Source organism: Rattus norvegicus, chromosome 9 (genome assembly GCF_021556685.1).
Source record: "Rattus norvegicus strain SHRSP/BbbUtx chromosome 9, alternate assembly SHRSP_T2T, whole genome shotgun sequence".
Taxonomy (NCBI): Eukaryota; Metazoa; Chordata; class Mammalia; order Rodentia; family Muridae; genus Rattus; species Rattus norvegicus.
In genome coordinates this window covers 112,651,534-112,672,835 of record NC_141542.1, presented here as the reverse complement: position 1 = coordinate 112,672,835, position 21,302 = coordinate 112,651,534, and the positions used below count along the sequence as shown (strand labels likewise).

Here is a 21,302-nt window from a genome sequence, read left to right as displayed (position 1 = left end):
TATGATTTTGTGTATGCCTTTATGAAAAAAAATTAGCAGCTGACGAATGTCTTCAAATATTTCCAATTATGTTATGTAAGGCAGTCTCTGCTACTGATGCGTGACAAAACTTAGTAGCACGACACAAAACTCTTTACCTTATCAATGTAAGATTTATTCGAGGCTTAACATTCTGAGCTGCATATGGGATGACTAAAGTGTTCACAGTCTGAAGGACAGACTTATCTAGAGGTTTTATTGTTCTCTTATAAGCTGTACTTATGGCTAGGCTTTAGAATATTCAGCTGCAGCTTGATGGCAATTGTAAGGTCTTCCCAATCTCAGTGACTTAATGACTACTACAAGGGCCTACCATACATTAAATATTGTTCTGGTGATCCTTACAGTATAAGGTTTTCCTTAAGGAGAATGGAATCTAATGATGTTGAGATATTGTATATAAAGATACAACCTGAAGAAAACTTTAGGCCAAAATTTGAAATAAATTAGCCATAAACTTCTTATCCCAAAATCCCTTCTGAGTACGCATAATTCTAAAGCTATTTTGCCATAGGAGTTGAAGAGTACATGCATATAGGTTTTTAATGTGATAACGTTTGTAACATTAGGGAGTTAAATATTACTTAAATGTTTAATCTTAAACCAATAAATACAGTGAAATCACATGATAAAAAAATTTGTACTCACTGAGATAACTAAATGCAAAATATGAATGTGTCTAATAAGGCACTGAGAAATACTTCCAACGAGCTACCAGAGACGTAGTAAAAAGGCATATTTGCTGTAGAGAGAAGCCAAACAAGTTTCCTACTAAATGTGTCTTGGGGAATTATGTAGTTTCATTTTCATAATATGAAACATTCGGTTTAGACTCTAGAAAGCCATTCCTGCATGTGGCGGGATAAAATCCTTGTGACACACTCTGTTCTGTATTTCAGTACATGTTGAGGAACCCGCTGCTGATGACCCAGGCGATGTGCAAAGTTTCAGAGAGTTTTGCTTTCCATACATCTTTAGAGTTTCTGCCTTACCACTTGCAGACTCAGTTTTCAATAACTCCCCAGATTGCTTCTATGCTCACAGGTAGGCATTTCTTCTTTCCCTCTCCTTTAGGAAACAACTCAAGCCAAATATAGCATTCTTTCACACGCTTCTATACGTTTTTGCTCGTGTGTCTGTTCTCCATGTTTTACTAAAACATTTATATTTTCTACTGATTCTTCTATTTCTTTCACCTGGAAACTCTATTTTTTCAGACTCACATTGATTTGAACTTAATGCATTATAACTATCCTGTGATATCCTTTCTTCTTTACTGCCAGAGAGATTCCATGTTTATCCATTATAATACTAAGAGATATAAAATTAAATTTTTATCTGAATCCTTCTAAACAATGCCATAATGCCAAAGTCCAAGGATATTTTTTTCAGGCACATGTGTAAAAGTTGTTTTATGTCTTGACAGTAAAGAGCAATTGCTATTGGATACATTTTCAATCTTGAAAGTATATGGAGAATGTGTCTCTAAAAGACATTGTGAATGAAAATCTTAAAAGGTTCTAGAAATAATTGAAAATAATTAACATAATAGTTATTTTTAGGCTATAAAAGTCAAGCAGGCATGTTACAGCATTTGGTATAACCAGTGAAAGTGTTAAAGAGTATTTCCATTAATCTTAAATAAGTACAAGGACAGAAAGGTAAGAAAGAGTAAAGTATGGGCAGAAAACAAACTACACAATACAAAACAAAACCCAAATATTAACAAATACAGAAGCCCTGGGCATTAGCAGATGATTATGTTGATTTTTTTTCTTTTTCATCATCTGGTTTCCTCATATGTTTATATACTGGTCTCTTCATGTGCGCCGATGCAATAGGCTCAAAATAAAAGATATATTAATAATTGCATGCTCTATTCTGGTTTGTGAGGATGAGTTTTAAGCTTATTTTGTTATCCTCAGCTGCGGCATAGACTCCTGTCCATCTCCAAATGAGACTGTCAGTCTACAGAGTTTTCAGGCTTCTATGCCAAAGCTTTGGTTTTGTCAAGCATCCAATAGTAAATTAACATTTCATTTTGTCAATGGACTGTGGTTTTCTGTGGAAGTCTCCTAGGGGAAACTTCCTCCGTTATTCAGAGGATTGGGTACATAAAACCACCAATTACAAAGGTCTGTAGCTCAGGGAAGTTATCTGACTGGTGGTACCTCAAGATAAACACTTAAAAGAAACACAGTGATACCTTAAGGTAGACTTTTAACAGAAAAGGCCTCTCCCTCTCAAGGCATCTATAAGTTGCCAATAGATCTATGGCTAGGGCATGAATTTATTGACCAACTCCTATTTCCATGTTTAAACACTGTTTCTTTGTGGTTACCAACTTTCTGGCTTCTTACAGTCTTTCTGATTCCTGAACCTTAGGAAGAGGGTCTACTGTCCATATGTTCCATTCAGAACTGAACATTCTTCAGTTTCTTTCTCTGGGTTTTGGCTATTGTGAGCCTCTGAGTTAGTCACAATCTACTGTAGACAGAAAATTCTTCAGTGACTGTTATGAGATGCATTAATCTGTGGTATAATAATAAATCATTAGAACTTGATTTAATAGTATATCCATCTAGCTGAATAAAACTAGTAGGATTTTCCCTAGGAACTATGATCTCTTCAGTCACATGACTTAATCTTAGTAATAGTGCCAAGTTTGAGGGTTTTTTTTTTTTTTGTAAATGGATACAAGAAGGGGAACATGATCAGGTATTGGGGATGGTGGGAAACAGTAGTGAAGCCCTGAGGGACAACAGGAAGAATGGAAACAGGCAACTTCAGGAGTCAGGAGGTGGGCAGACCCTCTAGAAAGTACCAGAGTCCTGGGAAGTGAGAGTCCCTCAGGACTCAAAGGGAAGGACCTTAGATAAAATGCCGTATTGTGGGTAGAGGGAACTTGGAGAGTTTACCTCTAGTAGAAAGACAGGGCATCACGTAAAATGATGGTGTTGCCATCCTACAGTCAAAAACACTGACCCAGAATTGTTCCTGTCTAAAAGAACTGTGGGGACAAAACTGGAGAAGATACTGAGAGAAAGGAGATCCAATAACTGACCCAAATTGGGATCCACCTGAAGGGGAGGCTCCAAGGCCTGACACAGACAGGAGCCTAGCATGGCAAGCCTCTGAGAGGCCCAAAAAAGCAGGTGAAGGAGTCAGATACAGATACTTACAAGCGACCAATGAACAGAAGCCAGGGACCCCTGTGGTTAAATTAGAGAAAAGCTGAAAGAGGTTGAGGAGGAAGATGACCCCATAGGAAAACCAGCAGTCTCAACTAACCTAGAGCCCCGGTATCTCTCAGACACTGAGCAACCAACCAGGCCTTATACTCTAGCTAAGAGGAGGCACTGATAAATATACAGTAGAGGAATGCCATGTCTGGCCTCAGTGAAAGAAGATGCACCTACCTGTGGAGACACTTGAAGCCCCAGGGAAAAGGGAGGCCTGGTGGGGTAGGAGAGTGGGGACATCCTCTTGGAGACTGGGCAGGAGGAATTGGATGAGGAACTGTCTGAGTACCGATCCGGTGGGTGAGAATGACTGGCCTATACAAAAAGATTAAAGATTAAAAAAAAATCCTTCCTAGAAATACACCTAAAAGAAATAATACAAGTCCACTGAGAGAGGGACCGGTTCCTCCCCTAAAATTTGTGCCACTTTTATAGAAGTGGTCACACCTTGCCAGTCATTGTCACAGTTGTCAGGGTTAACCACCTTGGTATAGCTGATAATTACATCATCCTCCAGGAACCAGTATAGCACCTCCTGTATTATGAAAGACAGTCAATCAACACCAGCTTGATTTTTCCACATTTTATAGTTCAAGTCTGGGATATCCTCAACAACAGGGATTTAATGTCAATACTGGAGATGGACCAAGAAAAATGACAATCATCTCTGGTGTTTCCCGGGAAGTGGATTTGAAGCCCCATTGTTAATCTTCCTAAAAAGTTGTATCCTTGAACTTGATCTGCAAATGAGGGTAGTTTTCAGTCTTCCTCTAACTTTTAGGTGTTCTCCTCCATACCAGTTTAGTTGGTTTTGGTTTAATTTATGAAGAAACTTTTCATTCCTAGACCTTATATTACTTTTTACAATCTCCCTTTATTGAGTTATCCTCATCTTAAATTAAATCCATCAACTCACTCTGTGGTGGTTTGAATAGGAATCATGTGTTTGAATGCTTGGCCCACTTTTAGCAGGTGTGGCCTTGTTGGGTAGGTGTGGTCTCGCTGGAGGACTTGTGTCACCAAGGGGAAGGGTTTGAGATCTCAGAAGCTCAAGGTAATCCCACAGTCACTTTCGATTCTGCTGCCTGCTGATCCAGATGTAGAACTCTCGGCTCCTTGTCTTCCAATGCGCTGCCATCATTCCTTCCTCAATGATAATGGACTCTGAAACTATATGCCATCTGAAGACAAATTTTTTTAAAAGAGCTTGGCATGGACATGCTGTATCTGCATAGCACTAAAAACCATGACGAAGACACACTCTTCATAGGTTACATGTTGCTACTTCTCACTTTTTAATCGAGGTTCCCACAGGAGTTCACATGGACAATGCTTTACTTTCATATGGTCGTCTTCATATATTGAATTCTTCTGCAAGTGTGACTTAGACTAATTAATTTCTTATGGAAGGTTGGATTTATTTTCCAAAGTACTCTCTAACACAATGTATTTATACAGTTTTTGCTTGTGATCACAGTTTTTCCAAAGAGATTAACACATCAAGATTAGGGTAAGTCAGCATTTCTGCAAGTCTTAAAAGAATGGACCCCTTCCCCTCCTACCAAAAGAAATGTCATTACCCAGTTCCTGAAGTATTTGTGCAATAGCAGAAAGGACCAGGACCATGCTCCTCAGTGTAACCCTTAAACTGATGGCTAGGGTTCTTCAATGGAATGATTTCCATTTGGCATTTTGTGCTTAGCAGGTCCTCAGTGATATATTTTTAAACAAAAACTATTCTTATAATAAACAAGTGTGAAAGGATCAATAGATATCTCTGTATTCTTCATAGTAGAATGAGCAAAAACAAAACATCTTGGTGAAAATAATGCTGCTATACAAATCTGTTTCTGAAATGTGGAACAGAGACTGAAGGAAAGGACATCCAGAGACTGCCTCACCTAGGGAATCATCCCATATACAGGCACAAAACCCAGACACTATTAAGGATGCTAAGAAGTGCATGCTGACAGGAGCCTGATCTAGCTGACTCCTGAGAGGCTCTGCCAGAGCCTGACAAATACAGAGGCAGATGCTTTCAACCAATGATTGGACTGAGCACAGGGACCCCCAATGGAGGAGTTAGAGAAAAGACTGAAGGAGCTGAAGGGGTTTGCAACATCATAGGAACAACAACATCAACCAACCAGAACTCTCAGAGCTCCCAGGGACTAAATCAACATCCAAAGAGTATACATGGAAGGACCCATGGGCTCCAGCCATATATGTAGCAGAGGATGACCTTGCTCGATATCAACAGGAAGAGAGGGCCTTGTTCCTATGAAGACTCCATGCCTGTTTCAGTGCAGGGGAATGCCAGGGCAGGGATGCAAGAGGGAGTGGGTAGGTGGGGGCACACCCTCATAGAAGCAGGAGGGGGGATGGGATAAGGGGTTTCCAGAGTGAAAACTGGGAAAAGGGAGTATATTTGAAATGTAAATTAAGAAAAGAAAAAAAGAGAGAGAAGACAAAATCTCTAGCATTTCAAGCAGGTGCATAGGCATTCTCAGTCATGGCTTGCAAACTCAATGGTGACTCCTAGTAGACCAATAGCAGTGTTAGAACGTGAGAACCTCTCAAGACATTGTTAATAGTCACTGTTTTTTTTTTTGAAAGTGGTTCCTATGTTGGTTGCTGCGTGTGTTTTTTTTTCTACTTCTCCTCTTCTGCTTTTTTCTTGTTCATATTCTTCCTGAAATATGTATCCTATGCTTAAGTAGAAAAAACCATAAAGTATTGTTAGTATTCTAGAATCTCACATTGTTGTTAAAAAATGTTCATGTTGATCTGAGAGATTGGTTCACCCAATTCTAGTTCACAGAAATTTTTGAGAAAGCCTGCCATCTCAGTTAAGTTTCTGGAAATAGGCCATATACTCAAAGGGCTCAGTATTAATATCTCTCAATAAGAAAACTCCTAATTTCTATGTGGCATGGACTAGGTTCCTGGCTTATATTGCTTACTCGGTGCATAGAAGTAAAACAATAACAACATTAGTACCAGAATCCAGTAGACCTACCATGCACAGGGTTATATATATTATAAAGTCCACATTTATTCCAAAACCTCATTTTCTTTTTTAACTAATTATTTATGTATATTCTAGATGTTGTTCCCCTCCTGGTCCCCCCTTCCATAGTTAATTCATCCCATTCCCCCTCCCCTTTGCCTCTGAAAGTGTGCTGCCCAGGGCTTCCTGGGCATCTTCCTTCCCCTAGGGCCACAAGTCTCTATAGGATTAGACTTACCCTGTTCAACTGAGGGCAGTCTAGTCAGTCCTCTGCTACATATGTGCTAGGGATTCTCAGACCAGTCCCTGTATGACCTTTGGTTGGTGGCTTAGTCTCTGGGAGCTCCCAAGGGTCCTTGTTAGTTTTGAGTGTTGGTCTTCCTATGAGGTTGCCATACCACTCAGCTCCTTCATTCCTTCCCCTAATTTCTCAATAGGGGTCCCTGACCTCACTCCAATGGTTGGCTGTATCTGCATCCTGTCAGTCAGATGGTGATAGAACCTCTCAGAGGATAGCCATACCAGGCTCCTGTCTGCAAGCACGACATAGCATCAGTAATAGTGTCAGGGTTTGGTGTCTGACCATAGGATGTATCCCAATCTAGGCCAGTCACGGGATGGCCTTATCTTCCATTGCTATTCCATTTTTGTCCCTGCATTTCCAGTAGGCAAGAACAATTCCTGACCAGAAATTTTGACCGTGAGTTGGTAACCGCATCCTTCCACTGGGGGCCCTGTCTATTGGAGGTGATCTCTTCAAGTTCCCTCTCCCCACTGTTGTGCATTTCAGCTAAGTTTGCCCCCACTGAGTCCTGAGAACCCCCTAGATATTTCCATGCATTCTCCTGGCCCTTTGAGCTTCTCTCCTGTTCCCCCTATAACTGATTCTACTCCACCTTTTCCCTCCCCCACCCTACCCAGATACCTCCTTCCATCAGTCTCCAGTGAGTACTTTGTTCCCCTTTATAAGTGGGATTGACACTCTCACTTGGACCTGCCTTCTTGTTAAACTTCCCATCTGTGGATTGTATCATGAGTATTCTGTATTTTTTGGCTAATATTCTCATATTAGTGAGTACATATACCATGCGCGTCCTTTTGGATCTAAGTTACCTCTCTCAGGATGATATTTCCTAGTTCCATCCATTTGACTGCAAAACTCATGATGTCCTTGTTTTGAAGACATAGTACTCCATTGTGTACATGAATCACATTTTCTGTACCCATGCTTCAGTTGAAGGACTTCTGGGTTGCTTTCAGCTTCTCTGGCTATTATGGAAAAGGCTGCTATGAACACAGTGGAGCATGTGACCCTCTGGAAATACCATGTTTTCCAGAGGTATTTTAGGTTGTTTTGTTTAGAAATCTATAGGGAATGACATCTATATGCAATTTTTCTGTGCTTTCAACAGATTGTGTTTAACAGTACTTTATTTTCCTTTCTCAGGACTATTTGTAATTCCAGGAGGTGTAATTGGCCATTTTCTTGGAGGTTTAATTGTTGACAGATTGGAAATGACTAATAAGAACAAGTTGAAATTTTCATTAGTGACATCTGTTGTATCAGTTGCACTTTTCCTATTAATCTTTTTTGTAGAGTGTGAAACAACAAAATTTGCTGGAATCAATGAAGACTATGATGGGTAAATATAAATTTGTATGTTCTACTTTTGATCATAAATGAAAGGATATTTTCCAGACCAATAATTCAATAACTATAAATTTGTGTGACTTTTGGAAGTATTAGCCATGCAAACGAAGTATAAAAGATGGTTTAACTTTTCATATTAAGAGTACATATCTCATAGAGATGTATTTATTATGCATTCATTAGACGTTTGTGGTCAAAACTTTGCGTTAGGGTATGTAGGAAGTACAAAATGTTACTAGAATATGTATAATGTGATTTAACATTGTGTACTTAAATCTCTACCTTGGAGACATCAAAAGGTGTATTTAAAGTATATTTGATCATGAACATGGACATTTTAGATTAAATATCCAAAGATCAAAAAGCTCAGCATGAGATAATATTAAATATTGTATGACATAAATGCAACTGAAATGGTAGAAGAGAATAATAGCACTCTCAATTGCAGTGGGACAGCATATGACAAACCACTATTCAATTAATGCTACTGGAGCTGACCATGAGGCTGTAAAACATGATGTTAACTTCACTACTCTTAAAAATTCATCTATGTGACTTAGAAGAAGCTGATGAATTTGTAGAGATAGCAATAAAAGATATATCTGTAATGGAAAATGATAATTTTATAAAAACATTAAAAATTAAAAGCTTTTCCTAGGCAAGAACTTTTGTTAATCTGGTAGGATGAGTATAATGGGCAATAAAGAAATATTTCAACACTAAAAATTGGAGAGCCTGGAACTATATAAATTAATGACATGTCAACTGAACAATCCCTGTACACAAAAATACTAAAACTTAACTGCTTCTTTTCTCAGTGGGAAATAAATGGAAAAAAATCCCATTTCTATTAATTAGTTTACAAATGAAAAGATAAGATGCCCAAATAAATTACCCAAATATTCAAGGTAAACAAAAACATTTATGATTAAAGAAAAATCTTACTCATTTAAATTAATGCCTAAGCAAAAGCATTTCAAACATTCACATACATGCCACTTCTCTACAAATTCATTTGAAAACTTTTTATAATTTATAAAACATCTTTTAAAAATACATTTTAGCTATAATACAATTTTATCATTTTTTTCTAATAACAATTTCCACATACCTCAAAAAGCCTATATGTACTAGTAGGCCAAAGCTCAAAAAGTCAGGAGTAGAAAATACACTCCATTCAAAAACAAATCAATAACACCAATTTGGAGGATTCAGCTCAAGAGACAAAAATTTATTGTGAAGCCAAAAAAAAAAAAAAAATTCAGTGGATTAGTATTAACTACAAACCTTTGGAGGTATCAGAATAGATCGCTCAGGGATATATTATGAATATTAGGAATGGAATGCATGTAAAGCAGAGAGTCTAACCTGAGAAGGAAGTATATTCTTTGAAAATATATCCCCGGAAAAATTACATACAACTGGAAATAGAATCTAAGACAGCACTTCTAGTGTTACCTAATTCTCACGTGTGTAGGAGATCTATTGATGTACAATATGTTGTGCAGCACTAGGAAAACTAAAAATGATAGTTTTTCCTTAATGCAAGATAAAATTTACTACAGAAGATAAAATTCTTTAAGTTTTTTGAATAAATTTGTTGACTTTTATTAATAAATGATGTTTTATAAATATAAAAAACATGATCAATTCACTTGATGCAAAAATTTATAGTAATGTTCCCTTTTTTCTAGAAGTAATGTTTCCCTTTTTTCAGGGAAAATTAGAGGTAACAAAGGTTTTCTGTACACAATACAAGAAGTTAGACTATTGAATTCTAAGCATTATGTGTGTTCTTTTTCATGAATGAATACAATTTTGCACAATGTCTTCTAAAAATATGAATAAAAACATTTTGACCTTGACTGTGGGAAAAAAATTCTTTCCCAAGATATAACACTAATAATCCAGGAAGAAACTTATAAATTGGACTTAGTAATAATTGAAATCTGCCTATTCAAAGACCTTTCCCTCTGCTTTCTTAGGAGCAGGTTCTGACAGGGATTTGCTATGTAAACCTGGCTGTCCTTGAATTCACTATGTATACCAGAGTGTTTTCAAACTTAAAGAGATCTACCTACTGCTGCCTCTCAAGTCCTAGAAACAAAGTTGTGTGCTCCTATGTCTGGATTTCAAGGACTCTTAAAAAATTAAGCCACAGATTGTAAAAAGTTATTAGAAAGCAATATATACAAAAGACTTGTCTCTGATCATATATAACATTTAAGTCGTTTTATTAGTAATGAGAAAATAAACAATATAAGAAAATACACCAACGATTTGAAATGGAATGTCATCAAATAATAATTTTATGCATATGGAAAATATGCAGATGGCAATGAATTAACTGTCCTTAGTCACTAGGAAAGTATTACATATTAGGATGCCTAAATCAGGGAAACCAAACTGTCACAAAGAATTGTAGATAACAGTTGAAGCTGCTACACCCTGCTAGCAGAAATCCAACCATGAGCTAAGGGCACCCCTGCAGGTGTCATGGAATTAGAGAAATGAAACCACAAAGAGGTGAGCATAAACTCTCAGTTCAGGTTGACCTTGTCAACTTGGATCAAACTCTGGGGAGTCTGATGACATTTTGTTCTGTTTTTAATTGTTGTACCCAAACTACTCATCCTTTCCAAGTTCTGCTTACTGAACTCCATCTTCGAGTACATCAGGACAGGTTCTACCATTCACTATACGCTATCGACATTCACAGCCCTTCTTCAATATTCTTTTTCTCTCAAGGTAGGTCAGTTTCTGTTCCCAATGCATCTCTGTCCTTCATGTGTTTATACGTGAGGTCAGTTAATGTAGAGCCTCAGTCTTGCTGCCGTGTTTTAGGTGTTACAGTTCATTCAAATTTTAATCAAGTGTCTCCAGAATGCAACCTTAAAGAGCAGGTTCAAATCCTTAGTAGTGATGCACAGATAAGGTAATATCCAATTGATTTAGCCCCAAAATGTTAAATTTTGTTCTTTTAGTTTACGTACCACAAAAACTAAATCCTAACTTAAACACTGATTTGAACAGCAAGGAGAACAGAATCTCCTCAATAAATCGAATGACCGATACCTCAGGAAAATTAATCAGCATTAACTTAAGTCCTTTACCTCCTGCTTGTAATTGTTCCTGTATTTGAAGTTGGGCTCTTTTGATATTTTTTTTCTGTCACGAAAAGACTGATACTTTTGTGGTATGAGCAAAAAATTTCTTAGTTAGGGAACTTGGATATTGAATTATTCCTGCTTTGAGAGAAAAACAACAAACAACAAAAACAAAGAATATAGTTCATGTTGCAGGTGCTGAAACTCCACCTGCCATCGCTTGGAATTCAGGTGCTGCTCTTCTGCACTCATGGGCTCTGACAGGATGGGCTGACAGGAGGCAGGCAGCAGGAGAGCTCTGAGTTCTGGTCAGATCATGAGGATGGTTAGCCCTGAACCTATGTGGCTAGCCTGGAACCTTAGGAGGGGTGGAGTCCATTCTGCCTGCATTTCATAGATGTGACTGGCAGAAAACATACTCTCTCTCTCTCTCTCTCTCTCTCTCTCTCTCTCTCTCTCTCTCTTTCTCTCTTTTTCCCTCCCTCTCTCCCTCCCTCCCTCCCTCCCTTCCCTCCCTCCCTTTCTGTAGTTTTCAAAAACAATTGACAGGGATTTTTATCTCCCATCTCATGGGCTATCTTCATATTTGCTCTAGCTATGAATATTTTATTTTTCTGGATGCTAACAAACATTTTAATGATTATACAGAATGATTTGTCACAAAGACCGAGAAGTTAACACCATGTTAGTACCACTCTTCCAAAGGTAAAGAACGGTTTTCTGTGAGAGGCCCATGTATCCTGATAGCCTAATACCATTTAAAATTTTTATTCTTACATTCTCAGAGGCCCTGTGCTCCATGTTTTAGACCAATTGAGGGGGGCTCTTATAGCTATCACAGCAGGGAGAAAAACAAACTGCTAAGAGGTGAGAATGAACACTTGGTTCAGATTGACTTCATCAACCTGGGTCAAATTTCAGGGAGTCTGATGCTGGGAAGTTTAACGTCAGTATATTCGAACACAGAATTATTTGGGGAAAAGTTTCCTGGTGTAATGTGATTTCCAGTGCACGAAGAAGCATAAAAATTCAACTCAAGGTCCCTGTCATTTATTCCAAGAAAATTGCTTTACAGAGATAGGCCGCAATACTAGCTTGAAGACCAAAGGAAGGATCTAGTGCGGTCATGATCCTACATACAATGGAGAGATTGTATAGTCAACTGGTGATGTCTGGTCCTGGTTGTGGGATCTCTGGCGAGCTAATGGCTGTACAGGAAATGTAAGGACCGTTTAGCTTCTCTTCTCTGAGAAAGCTTAGTATGGACAGTACAGAGCACCATGCTAGCAATAGATCCCATCTGCAGATTTCTGAATGGAAGGACCAGGTTACATCTAGTCATTTGAGAGAAAAAATCTGTGCATTCAATGTGTCTGTTTTCCCTGGGGATCTATGATCACAAGAACCTTTGTGTGCTTAATAATAAACTATGTTGAAAAACTGATGGTTTTTTTTTAAAGATTTTTAAGAGTACTTGCTCTACCTCTGGAGGTTCAGGTCTGGCCCAGTACCCACTTGGTGAATCATAACTCTATTATGTCTATTCCAAATAGACCCAATGTCTTTCTTTTGCTTCCATGGGTGCTGCACTCATGCGGTACACATATATACAATTGAGCCAAGGACACACATATGAGATAATTCTAAAATAGTTACATTAACAACTTTCATACAGTTTAAATATCCTACTTTTACTACACAAGACTCATGAAAGCGTATGTCCCTACAAGAACAAATAAAGATCAGTAATGCAAAAGAAGCCAGGAAACTTTAAGTGTCGTGCGATTACTTTTTATGAAATCCCAACAGATGAACAGGAAGAGAGTACTAATAAGTAATAATATGTGGCAAGTAAGTACTGAAAAAGTAAATAAGTACTAAGGTGGTAAAGTAAGTCTTTGAAGAGGTCAGCCCATTTGAAGTAGTTATGATTTCATTCATTAAAAAATCTCTGAAGAAAATTTCATTACAGCATCAAAATAACCCATGAGGTATGTTTAAAAGTTTTTCTATTCTATTTAGCTTCTGTGTTTGAATATTCACCCACATGTAGGTTTACATACTATATACATGGCTGGTGCCTGGAGAGAGACCATAAGAGGGCATCAGACTCCCCCGGATTGGAGCTACAGATGGTTGTGGACTGCCATGTGGATGCTTGCAATGGCATTTTGCTCCTCTGAAAGAGCAAGAAGTGATTTTAAGAACTAAACCACGTCTCCAGGACTAGAGAGTGGGACACTCTTAAATGTGCATTTTATTGTGTTTTTATACCTTAGTAACTTTGTGAAAAAAATATTTCCATAAGCAAACTGATGGATCCTGTGGCTACCTGCCGTCCACATTAACAATTTAAATGATGGTATTGTAACTGTGCCTAATCTCAACTTCACAGCTTAGGCAAACTTGGAAACCTTACAGCTGGATGCAATTATCACTGCGCTTGCACAACTTCCCTATATAGTTCTGTGTGTGGAAGAGATGAAAAAGAGTATTTCTCTCCATGCTTTGCAGGATGCTCTGCTACGAAAGTACAACAGAATGAAAAGGTACATTTTCTCATGCTGCTTCTCCCTGTAAGGTGCTTAATGTGTTAGGTGCCGACCAGACTTTATTCTTTCCTCTCCAAAAGTTTGCTTTTATATGTTCCTTAATTAATTTTAACAACATGAAAATAAAACTTAGTTTTGGTTTGCCGAATTCCCTTTCAGCAGCACTCACTGTGCTTGGAACACAAGCTTTCACACACACAAGGGTCGCCAGTGCTATCCCGCGAATCATTTTTTTTTCAAATGTGCCTTCTGCTGAGATTCAAAATGCCTACTCTGTATTTTCCTGATTTTTCTTTATTTCTGCTACACAGCAATTCAGATATGAATATGATTTTTTAATTGGGGTGTTGAAACCAGTGCTCTACCACTGAGCTACATCCCCAGTCCCCAGGTTTTGATTGTGCACTAGATCTCACCATATATGTATGTGTGAATATAGAATATATATATATTCTAGAAAACTAGGAGCTATAGAGAACTCATATGAATGGGAGAAATGTGACTTAACCGAATCAAATATGCTAAAAATTTTTTTGCGTATCTCATGGTAGTGACTTGAACCTTCCTACTACTTCCAGGACTGCTGCTGCCACTCACAACTTATTTCTTGTTCTTTTTCTTTTTTTTTTAATCCGGTTTCTGTGGTAAAGGGCAATTGTTTATTCTACCACTTGTCTAAATTTGTACGGTTCTCTTTTGTAAAATTTTGTGTGTATGCATGCTTTGATGTGTGTGTGTGCACGCGCGTGTGTGTGCACGTGCACACACACACGCAAACATGAGGCACATCTGTACATGCATGGTAGTATTGGATTCTTCAAAATGGAAGAAGTATTCAGATAGAAATTAAGTAAATGGCGTACTGCTGACAGGACAATGTCTGACAATGTCATTCATCAGGATCAGTCCACCGTGAGTTTTGAGGGAGTCTTTCTTTCATAGACTTGGAGCTCTCCCAAGTGGGCTAGAGTACGTGGCCCCTAAAGCCCTAGGGAATGACAAATCTCCTTATTTGCAGCAGTGGAATTAATTGGAGCATACCACCATGCCAGACTTTTAATGTGGGTGCCAGTGATCAAAACCAGTACCCCATTCTTGGCATCTCACTGAGTGAATTACCACTCCAGCCCCTAGGTACATGTTTCACATTTGCTAATTATGTTTTCTTTAGTTTTTACCTTGACACTAAAACAAAATATGGACTGAGGTACTAAAAAGTCTTGTGTTTCTTTTCACCTGTCTCCTCATTTTTCGCGATGTAAGGAGAGCGATAAATAAATTTACCGATTCTTAGACATTAGGTCAATATGCTTAGAAGTGTTTATGCTCTAGTATTATAACAAGATTTTTAACAAGCATGAAAATGAACCAGAATTATTACATATATAAGAACCATTCTTAAAAAATGTCATATGTTCAAATAATATTTAAGTCTTTAAAATATGGGAGAAATCTAAATGTAATTAAACAGCACTATTATTGTTGTTAATCATTTACCATGTCTAACCTACTAATTAAATTATAAGTGATAGTTTGGACAAGATTTGAATATGTCCCTCCAAAGTTTATGTGTCAGAGTATTCGTCCAGATTAGGATGGTTATGGAGGTGAGGCCAAGTGGGAGGTTGGAATAGTTATTTTTTTAACTTTCTACTGATTCTTTATGAGTTTCCAATTATGTACCCCAGTCCCACTCATCTCCTTTCCCTTCATTTTTGCCCTCTGCCTTTGCAACCTTCATCCCAAAAGAAAGTATAAAACATATAGACAAAGAATAAATAAAACAAGACAGAAGACATTTCATTGGGAATCCTACAATACACCCTTCTGTCTGCCCATCTACACTCGCAGATGTTCTTTATAAGGAGGCATTGGTCTGGTTCAGGGTCTCCGACTTCTCTTACATCATCAGTAATGGATCCTAATTGGGAATACTCCCTGTTAACACGCTGTTGCCCTGTGTCATGGAGATCCTCCAGCTTTGTTTCAGGAGGACCGATGCTTTCACATAGTCCAAGTGAGCACAGATGATGTGGTTTTGGGGTGGGCCAATAAAAAAGCCCAGGATTAGTGCCTGGGTCATAGCTAAACTGGTCAGTCTGTCAGCTGTCCCTTATCCACACCACCAGAGTTAGCTCTCCAGCACTGTTCCAGCTAGGCCACCCAATCTCAATGTCAGCAGGAGGCAGGGTCAGCTATTCTATTCTCACGCCCACATGGCTGACTCACCCATAGCCCATACCTACACCTCTAGGGTCGACTTCACAGTGCTGTTCAATCTAGGCATGGGACTCTCTCAAGTCCTGCAGATAGTGAGGGCCTGGCCAGTTCTCCCTCTCATAGTCTTTGTGCTGACTCACCCCTGTCTTTGCCATTATGGCCAGATCCACTATGTTGCCTCAGCGAGATACAGAGCTTGCTTTTCCAAATGCTATATCCAGTGAAGGGGTAGGGCTTTTCTCAGGACCAGCTCTACTGACTACTTCAGATGGCAAGGGGTCAGGGGGAAAAGCATTACCCCGTGCCCATGCCACTTCACAGCAGATGAGTGGCTGACCAACTCTACTTAGCTCTTGCTCACTGAAACGGGCTCACCTGAGCTTCTCGTGCCAGGGCCAGCTATTCACTAAGACACTAAGCACATTGTCAATCTAGAGCTACTCTCCTTTGTGGGAAATTTATCTAGAGGAATTCCTTATGATTTTATTACATGTCTACAAGGCACAATTAATACATAATGCATACTGAGTATAAAAAATGATTTCATAAAATATCCAAACATAGAGTTTATGATAGAATTTGACACTTAAAAATGGGAGAAATAAAATATTTACAGTGAAGAGTGTAGCTAGAGAAGTTGTATAAAAAGACAATAAAACATTTCAAATAATAGGTTTGAAGCAAAATTGACAAAAGCAGACTATGGTTATACAAATTTGATATGAGTCAAACTGAAGAATGTAAGGAATTAGCATTGATTTCAAATAAGAAAGGACTAAAACAACAAAATAATTTTGGTAAAACTAAGGAGAAACACTACCTTTACTAAAATTTAAAAGAAAATGTCTTCCCTTCATATTAGTAATCTGGAGAATGGGGCTCCTTGAGAACACATATTTCTAAAAATGCTCATTTTCTTTACAAATTTATGTAACATAAACGCTTGTTCTTTTCTTTATGATCTTGTATCTTGAACAGGTTTTTACATTTTTATGTTTTGATGTGGTATTATTTTATTTCTGCCTGAAGAATTTGTTCATCATTTTTGAAATGTATTCACTAGGCACGGGAGGCTAGGTTTCGTGCTCTTCACCCCACCTCCCTGGGAAGTCGAAATTCACAGTTGTAGACTTTTCTGTATTGTGACAAATACCTGAGAGAACATATTTGAAAGAAGAAATTTTGTTTTTGCTCCTGCTTTCAATTGTTTGTCCATTGTAGTTCGCTTGCATTAGTTAAGTCTGTGGAGGGTCACCGATGTGGATCAGGGCTCCTCACCTTACTGCATTCAATAAGGAGGGGGGAAACCTGTGTGCTTGCCTGGGCTAGCTGACGTCCAGCACTTTCTTTCCAGCCACTTTGTATTTGGCATAGTGTGCACACTGAATTCCACAAAGTAACCTTTGAGAAATCATCTCATATGCACACAGGACAAACTGACAATCAAAATTCACCACCACAGAGCTGTATTATCTTGTCTGTTCCCCAGACACTTAGAATTTTATCTTTGTGCTTTCTGTAGAAGCAGGAATTTTTCATTTTCCCCCTCTGCGATTTACCATGTATCTTAAGTCTGAATCAATATCAATTATTTGCTGTCCTATCTCGACCTAGGAAATTATGATTAAACTTTTGATATTGAGTAACATTGTTATGATCCCTCAACTCTAAGTTCAAAACCCCAAACACAGCTTGACTCAGTTGCATAGAAAGAAGTCAGAGTAGAGTGCCAAGCTCTGTTCTGTCTAGAAACTGAGAAGGAATGACTTGTAAATGCATCTGGGTTCTCTGAACTTGAAATTAATAACATCTGTATTTCTTTGCTAGCTTTCCTCAGAGGCAGTCTTAGCTTTTATGGATCACTCATTCTTTAAGAGGGGAACCCTTTTCCTCAAGGCCAACAAAAGAGAATCTTAAGTTGCCCGCTTTGAATATCTGGTGTCAGGAAATGCCTGGTAGAGTTTGAAGCTGACTAGTCAGGTAAGGCTTACCTAGAGTAGTCTTTTTTCCCCATCATACTTGAAATGCACTAACAGTCATGGAATCTTTGCCCTAGGTATTATGAAGTTAGCTGATAGAAGGAATCATCGTAGCCATCTTGAATTTCTTCCTAGTCACAGATGGGAGGGGACTTCTACACTATGCCATATCTTTTAATATTTCCTATATGTTTTCAACTCTTTTCCTTTAAAAAAAATAGGATCGTTTCTCACAGAATAAATCCTGCTCAGTTTCCTTTACCTACACTCCTCCCAGTTCCCCTCATTTCAGCACTCCCCCAGATCCAATCCCATTCTGTTTCCTCTTTAGAAAAGAGCAGACCTCTAAGAGACAACACTCAAATGGGACAAAACAAGATATAACAAAACTAGGCGAAACCCTTCATATTCAATCTGTACACGGAAAACCAAGAGTAGGAAAAGAGTACCTCGAGCAGGTAAAACAGTTGGAGGTACACCCCTTCCATTGTTATGAGTCCCACAAAAACAGGAAGCCTGTTAGGCCACAAAATAAACACAGAGGACCTGGTGCAGACCCTTGCAGACCCTGCTTTCTACTTTAGTCTCTTTGAAATCATGCGAGCTCTGCATAGTTGACTCAGTGGACCAGGTTCTCCTGCTATCTTCCACCCATCAGACTCCTGCAATTTAATCTCTCCCTCTACTGCAGGGTTTCCCTATATCCCAGTGGAGGGACCTAATGAGTTCTCCAATTTAGCCTCTGTCTTTCACAGAATATCTAGCTGTGGTTCTCTGCACTACTGATGGAGGGGGCCTCTCTGATGACAACTAGAGATGGCTCTAATCTATGAGTATAGCAGAATATCATTAGCAATTGTTGTTGTGGTTGTTGTTGTTGTTGTTTTAGTTGTTGTTGTCAGTCGTGTTTGGTTCTGGTCTAGGTCACCGGGCTATCCAGTGTCCAGGTCTTGGATATTCAGGCAGTGTAAGTCATGGGCTTCCTCTACTGGCGTGGGCCTCCAGTTAAACCAAACATTGGTGGATTACTACTACTCCAAGTTCTGCACCATCATTGCCCCAGCACATCTGGCTGGCAGGATTGTAGGTTGGGAGTTTTGTGGCTGGGTTGTGTCCCAGTTTTGTTTTTCAGAGGTTGACAGAATATCATCTTGTACAAAAAGAAACAGAGTCATGGTTCTTAGTCTTGCCCATGCAAGACTCTATAATATAATATATAACGCAAGAACTCTATAATACACTTCCTCATGTTATGCTCAACCTAAGCCAAAAATTATTTCCTTTGTACTTCATGACTATAATTTTTCTACTGATATAAATAATAATGTAAATTCTGGTACGTGATATAGCTGCTATGTAACTCATACATAGGTCAATCACCTTGAAAGGGACTATGACCCACACGTTGAGAAATTCTAGACTAGAGGTAAGGGGTGAATCTCAGTGCAGGCCCTTTGCATTCAAAGAGCCAAAGAGCCGTGTGGGTGTTTTTCTTTAGCAATGGACCATACTTTTGGTTTTCACAGAGTGGCCTTTTGTCCCAGCATTAACTTGTGCTGTTTGGGATTAAAATGGAACTCCCTCAGCCAACAACTCAAAGGAATGCAACCCAGTCTCAGCACAAGAATGCTTGCTTACCTGACCACAGGCCAGGTCAACCTTCATAACTCCCATTACCAGGAGTCCTCACTAGGTTCACCCTCATAGATTTCCAGAATTTTCTACTGCAGTAGGTTTCCACAACATGCCCCCGCAAGTGTGCCCCAATACCAGCAGTCTCTCCCCCATGCTCTTTCTTTCCACTCTCAGCCCCATCTGATTCCTCCTGCTCCTTTCTTCACCTGCATTCAGTCTAAACACAAAATTTATTTTTCCTTCTCAAGGAGGGCAGTGCATCTATCTACCCTAGATTCTTCCTTTTTACCTAACCTCTCTGAGTCTGTGAATTGTAGTTTGATTATCATTTACTTAACAGCTTATATACACTTATAAATTAACAAGTATCCTATTTGTCTTTTCTAGTATGGATTACCTTACTCAGGATGATTTTGTTTTTAGTTCTATTCATTTGCCAAAAAAATTTCATGATGTCACTTTTTTAACAGCTAAGTAACACCCCATTATGTAAACACACCACATATTCTATATTCTGTCAAGTTACATCTAGGTTAGTTGAAATTTCATGGTGGTAAGGATGTGGAACAAGAGGACCTCTGCAACATGGATTGTGGGAATAAAAATGTGTACAGTCACAGTAGAAATCATCATGGAAGTTGCACAAAAAATTGGGTATCAACCTAACTTAAGACACAGCTATAACATGTTTACCACCATGACTGTCACTTATGCTGTTTACCTTAGCCACCTAACAGGTTTAAGATAATATGCCAAGAGTTGTTTTGATTTGCTTTTCCCTGACGGCTAAAGATGGCAACCATTTCATTAAGTGTATCTCAGCCATTTGCAATTCTTTTGTTGAAAATTCTGTTTACAACTGTACTTCCTATTCAATTGGAGTATTTGGAGTTTTGATAGCTAATTTCTTGAGTTCATAGATTTTGAATGCTAGACCACCATTGGATATGGAGTTCATCAAAATCTCCTCCTATTCTGTAGACTGCCTCTTTTTCCAGTTGATGGTTTCCTTTGCCTCACAGAAAACTTTCATTTACGTGTGGTCCTATTTAGTAACTGATGATATTAGGGCTGCACTGTGTTCTATTCAGAAAGTTGTCTCCTATGTCAATGCCCTTTCTATTTTATCAGATGTACTGTATCTTCTTTTATGTTGGGGTCTCTGATCCACTTGGACTTGACTTTTATGCAGGGTGATAAATATGGGCCTACTGGCTGACATTCTTCTACCTGCAGGTGTCCAGTTTGAGCAGCACTGTTTGTTGATGACGCTTTCATTTTTCAGTGTGCATTTCTGGCTTTATTATTAAAAATCAGGTGTCCATAGTTATATGATTGTATGCCTGGGTCTTCAATTTGATTCCATTGACCAACATATCTTTTCTATGCTAATACCATACACTTGTCATTTCTAAACCTGTGTGGTGCAACTTGAAATTGGGGCGGGGCGATAAGTCCAGCAGTTTTTTTTTTTTTTATTTCTTTTATTTTTCAGGACTGTTTAGCTATCCTGGGTTGTTGTGTTTACATATGAATTTGAGAATTGTTCTTTCAATTTCAGTAAATAATTCTGTTGGGGATTGCATTGAATATACATTTTGGTAGAATTGTCATTTTTATAATGGAAACCTACCAACCCATGAACATGGAAAAATTTGTCTATCCTCTGATGTTTACTTCAGTTTCTTTCTTCAAAGATTTGAAATTATTACCATGCGAGCCTTTCACTGACTTGGCTAGAGTTACAACAGAACATTTTATAGTATTCATGGCCACTGTAAGGCATTGTTTCCCTGACTTCTTTCTTGCCTCATTTGTCATGTGGGTATGGGAACACTACTGATTTCTGTGAGTTAATTTTGTATCT

General features: G+C 38.5%; 1 protein-coding gene across 2 annotated transcripts in view; it reads left to right on the top strand.

Moving 5' to 3' along the window:
- Window positions 1-21,302, top strand: part of Slco6c1 (solute carrier organic anion transporter family, member 6c1) — an 82,195-nt gene that overhangs the window by 31,323 nt on the left and 29,570 nt on the right. For both annotated transcript variants that reach the window (XM_087564970.1, NM_173338.1), the window contains 3 exon segments: window positions 939-1,083; window positions 7,739-7,934; window positions 13,445-13,598. In XM_087564970.1, coding sequence (XP_087421096.1) covers window positions 939-1,083; window positions 7,739-7,934; window positions 13,445-13,598 — 495 coding nt within the window.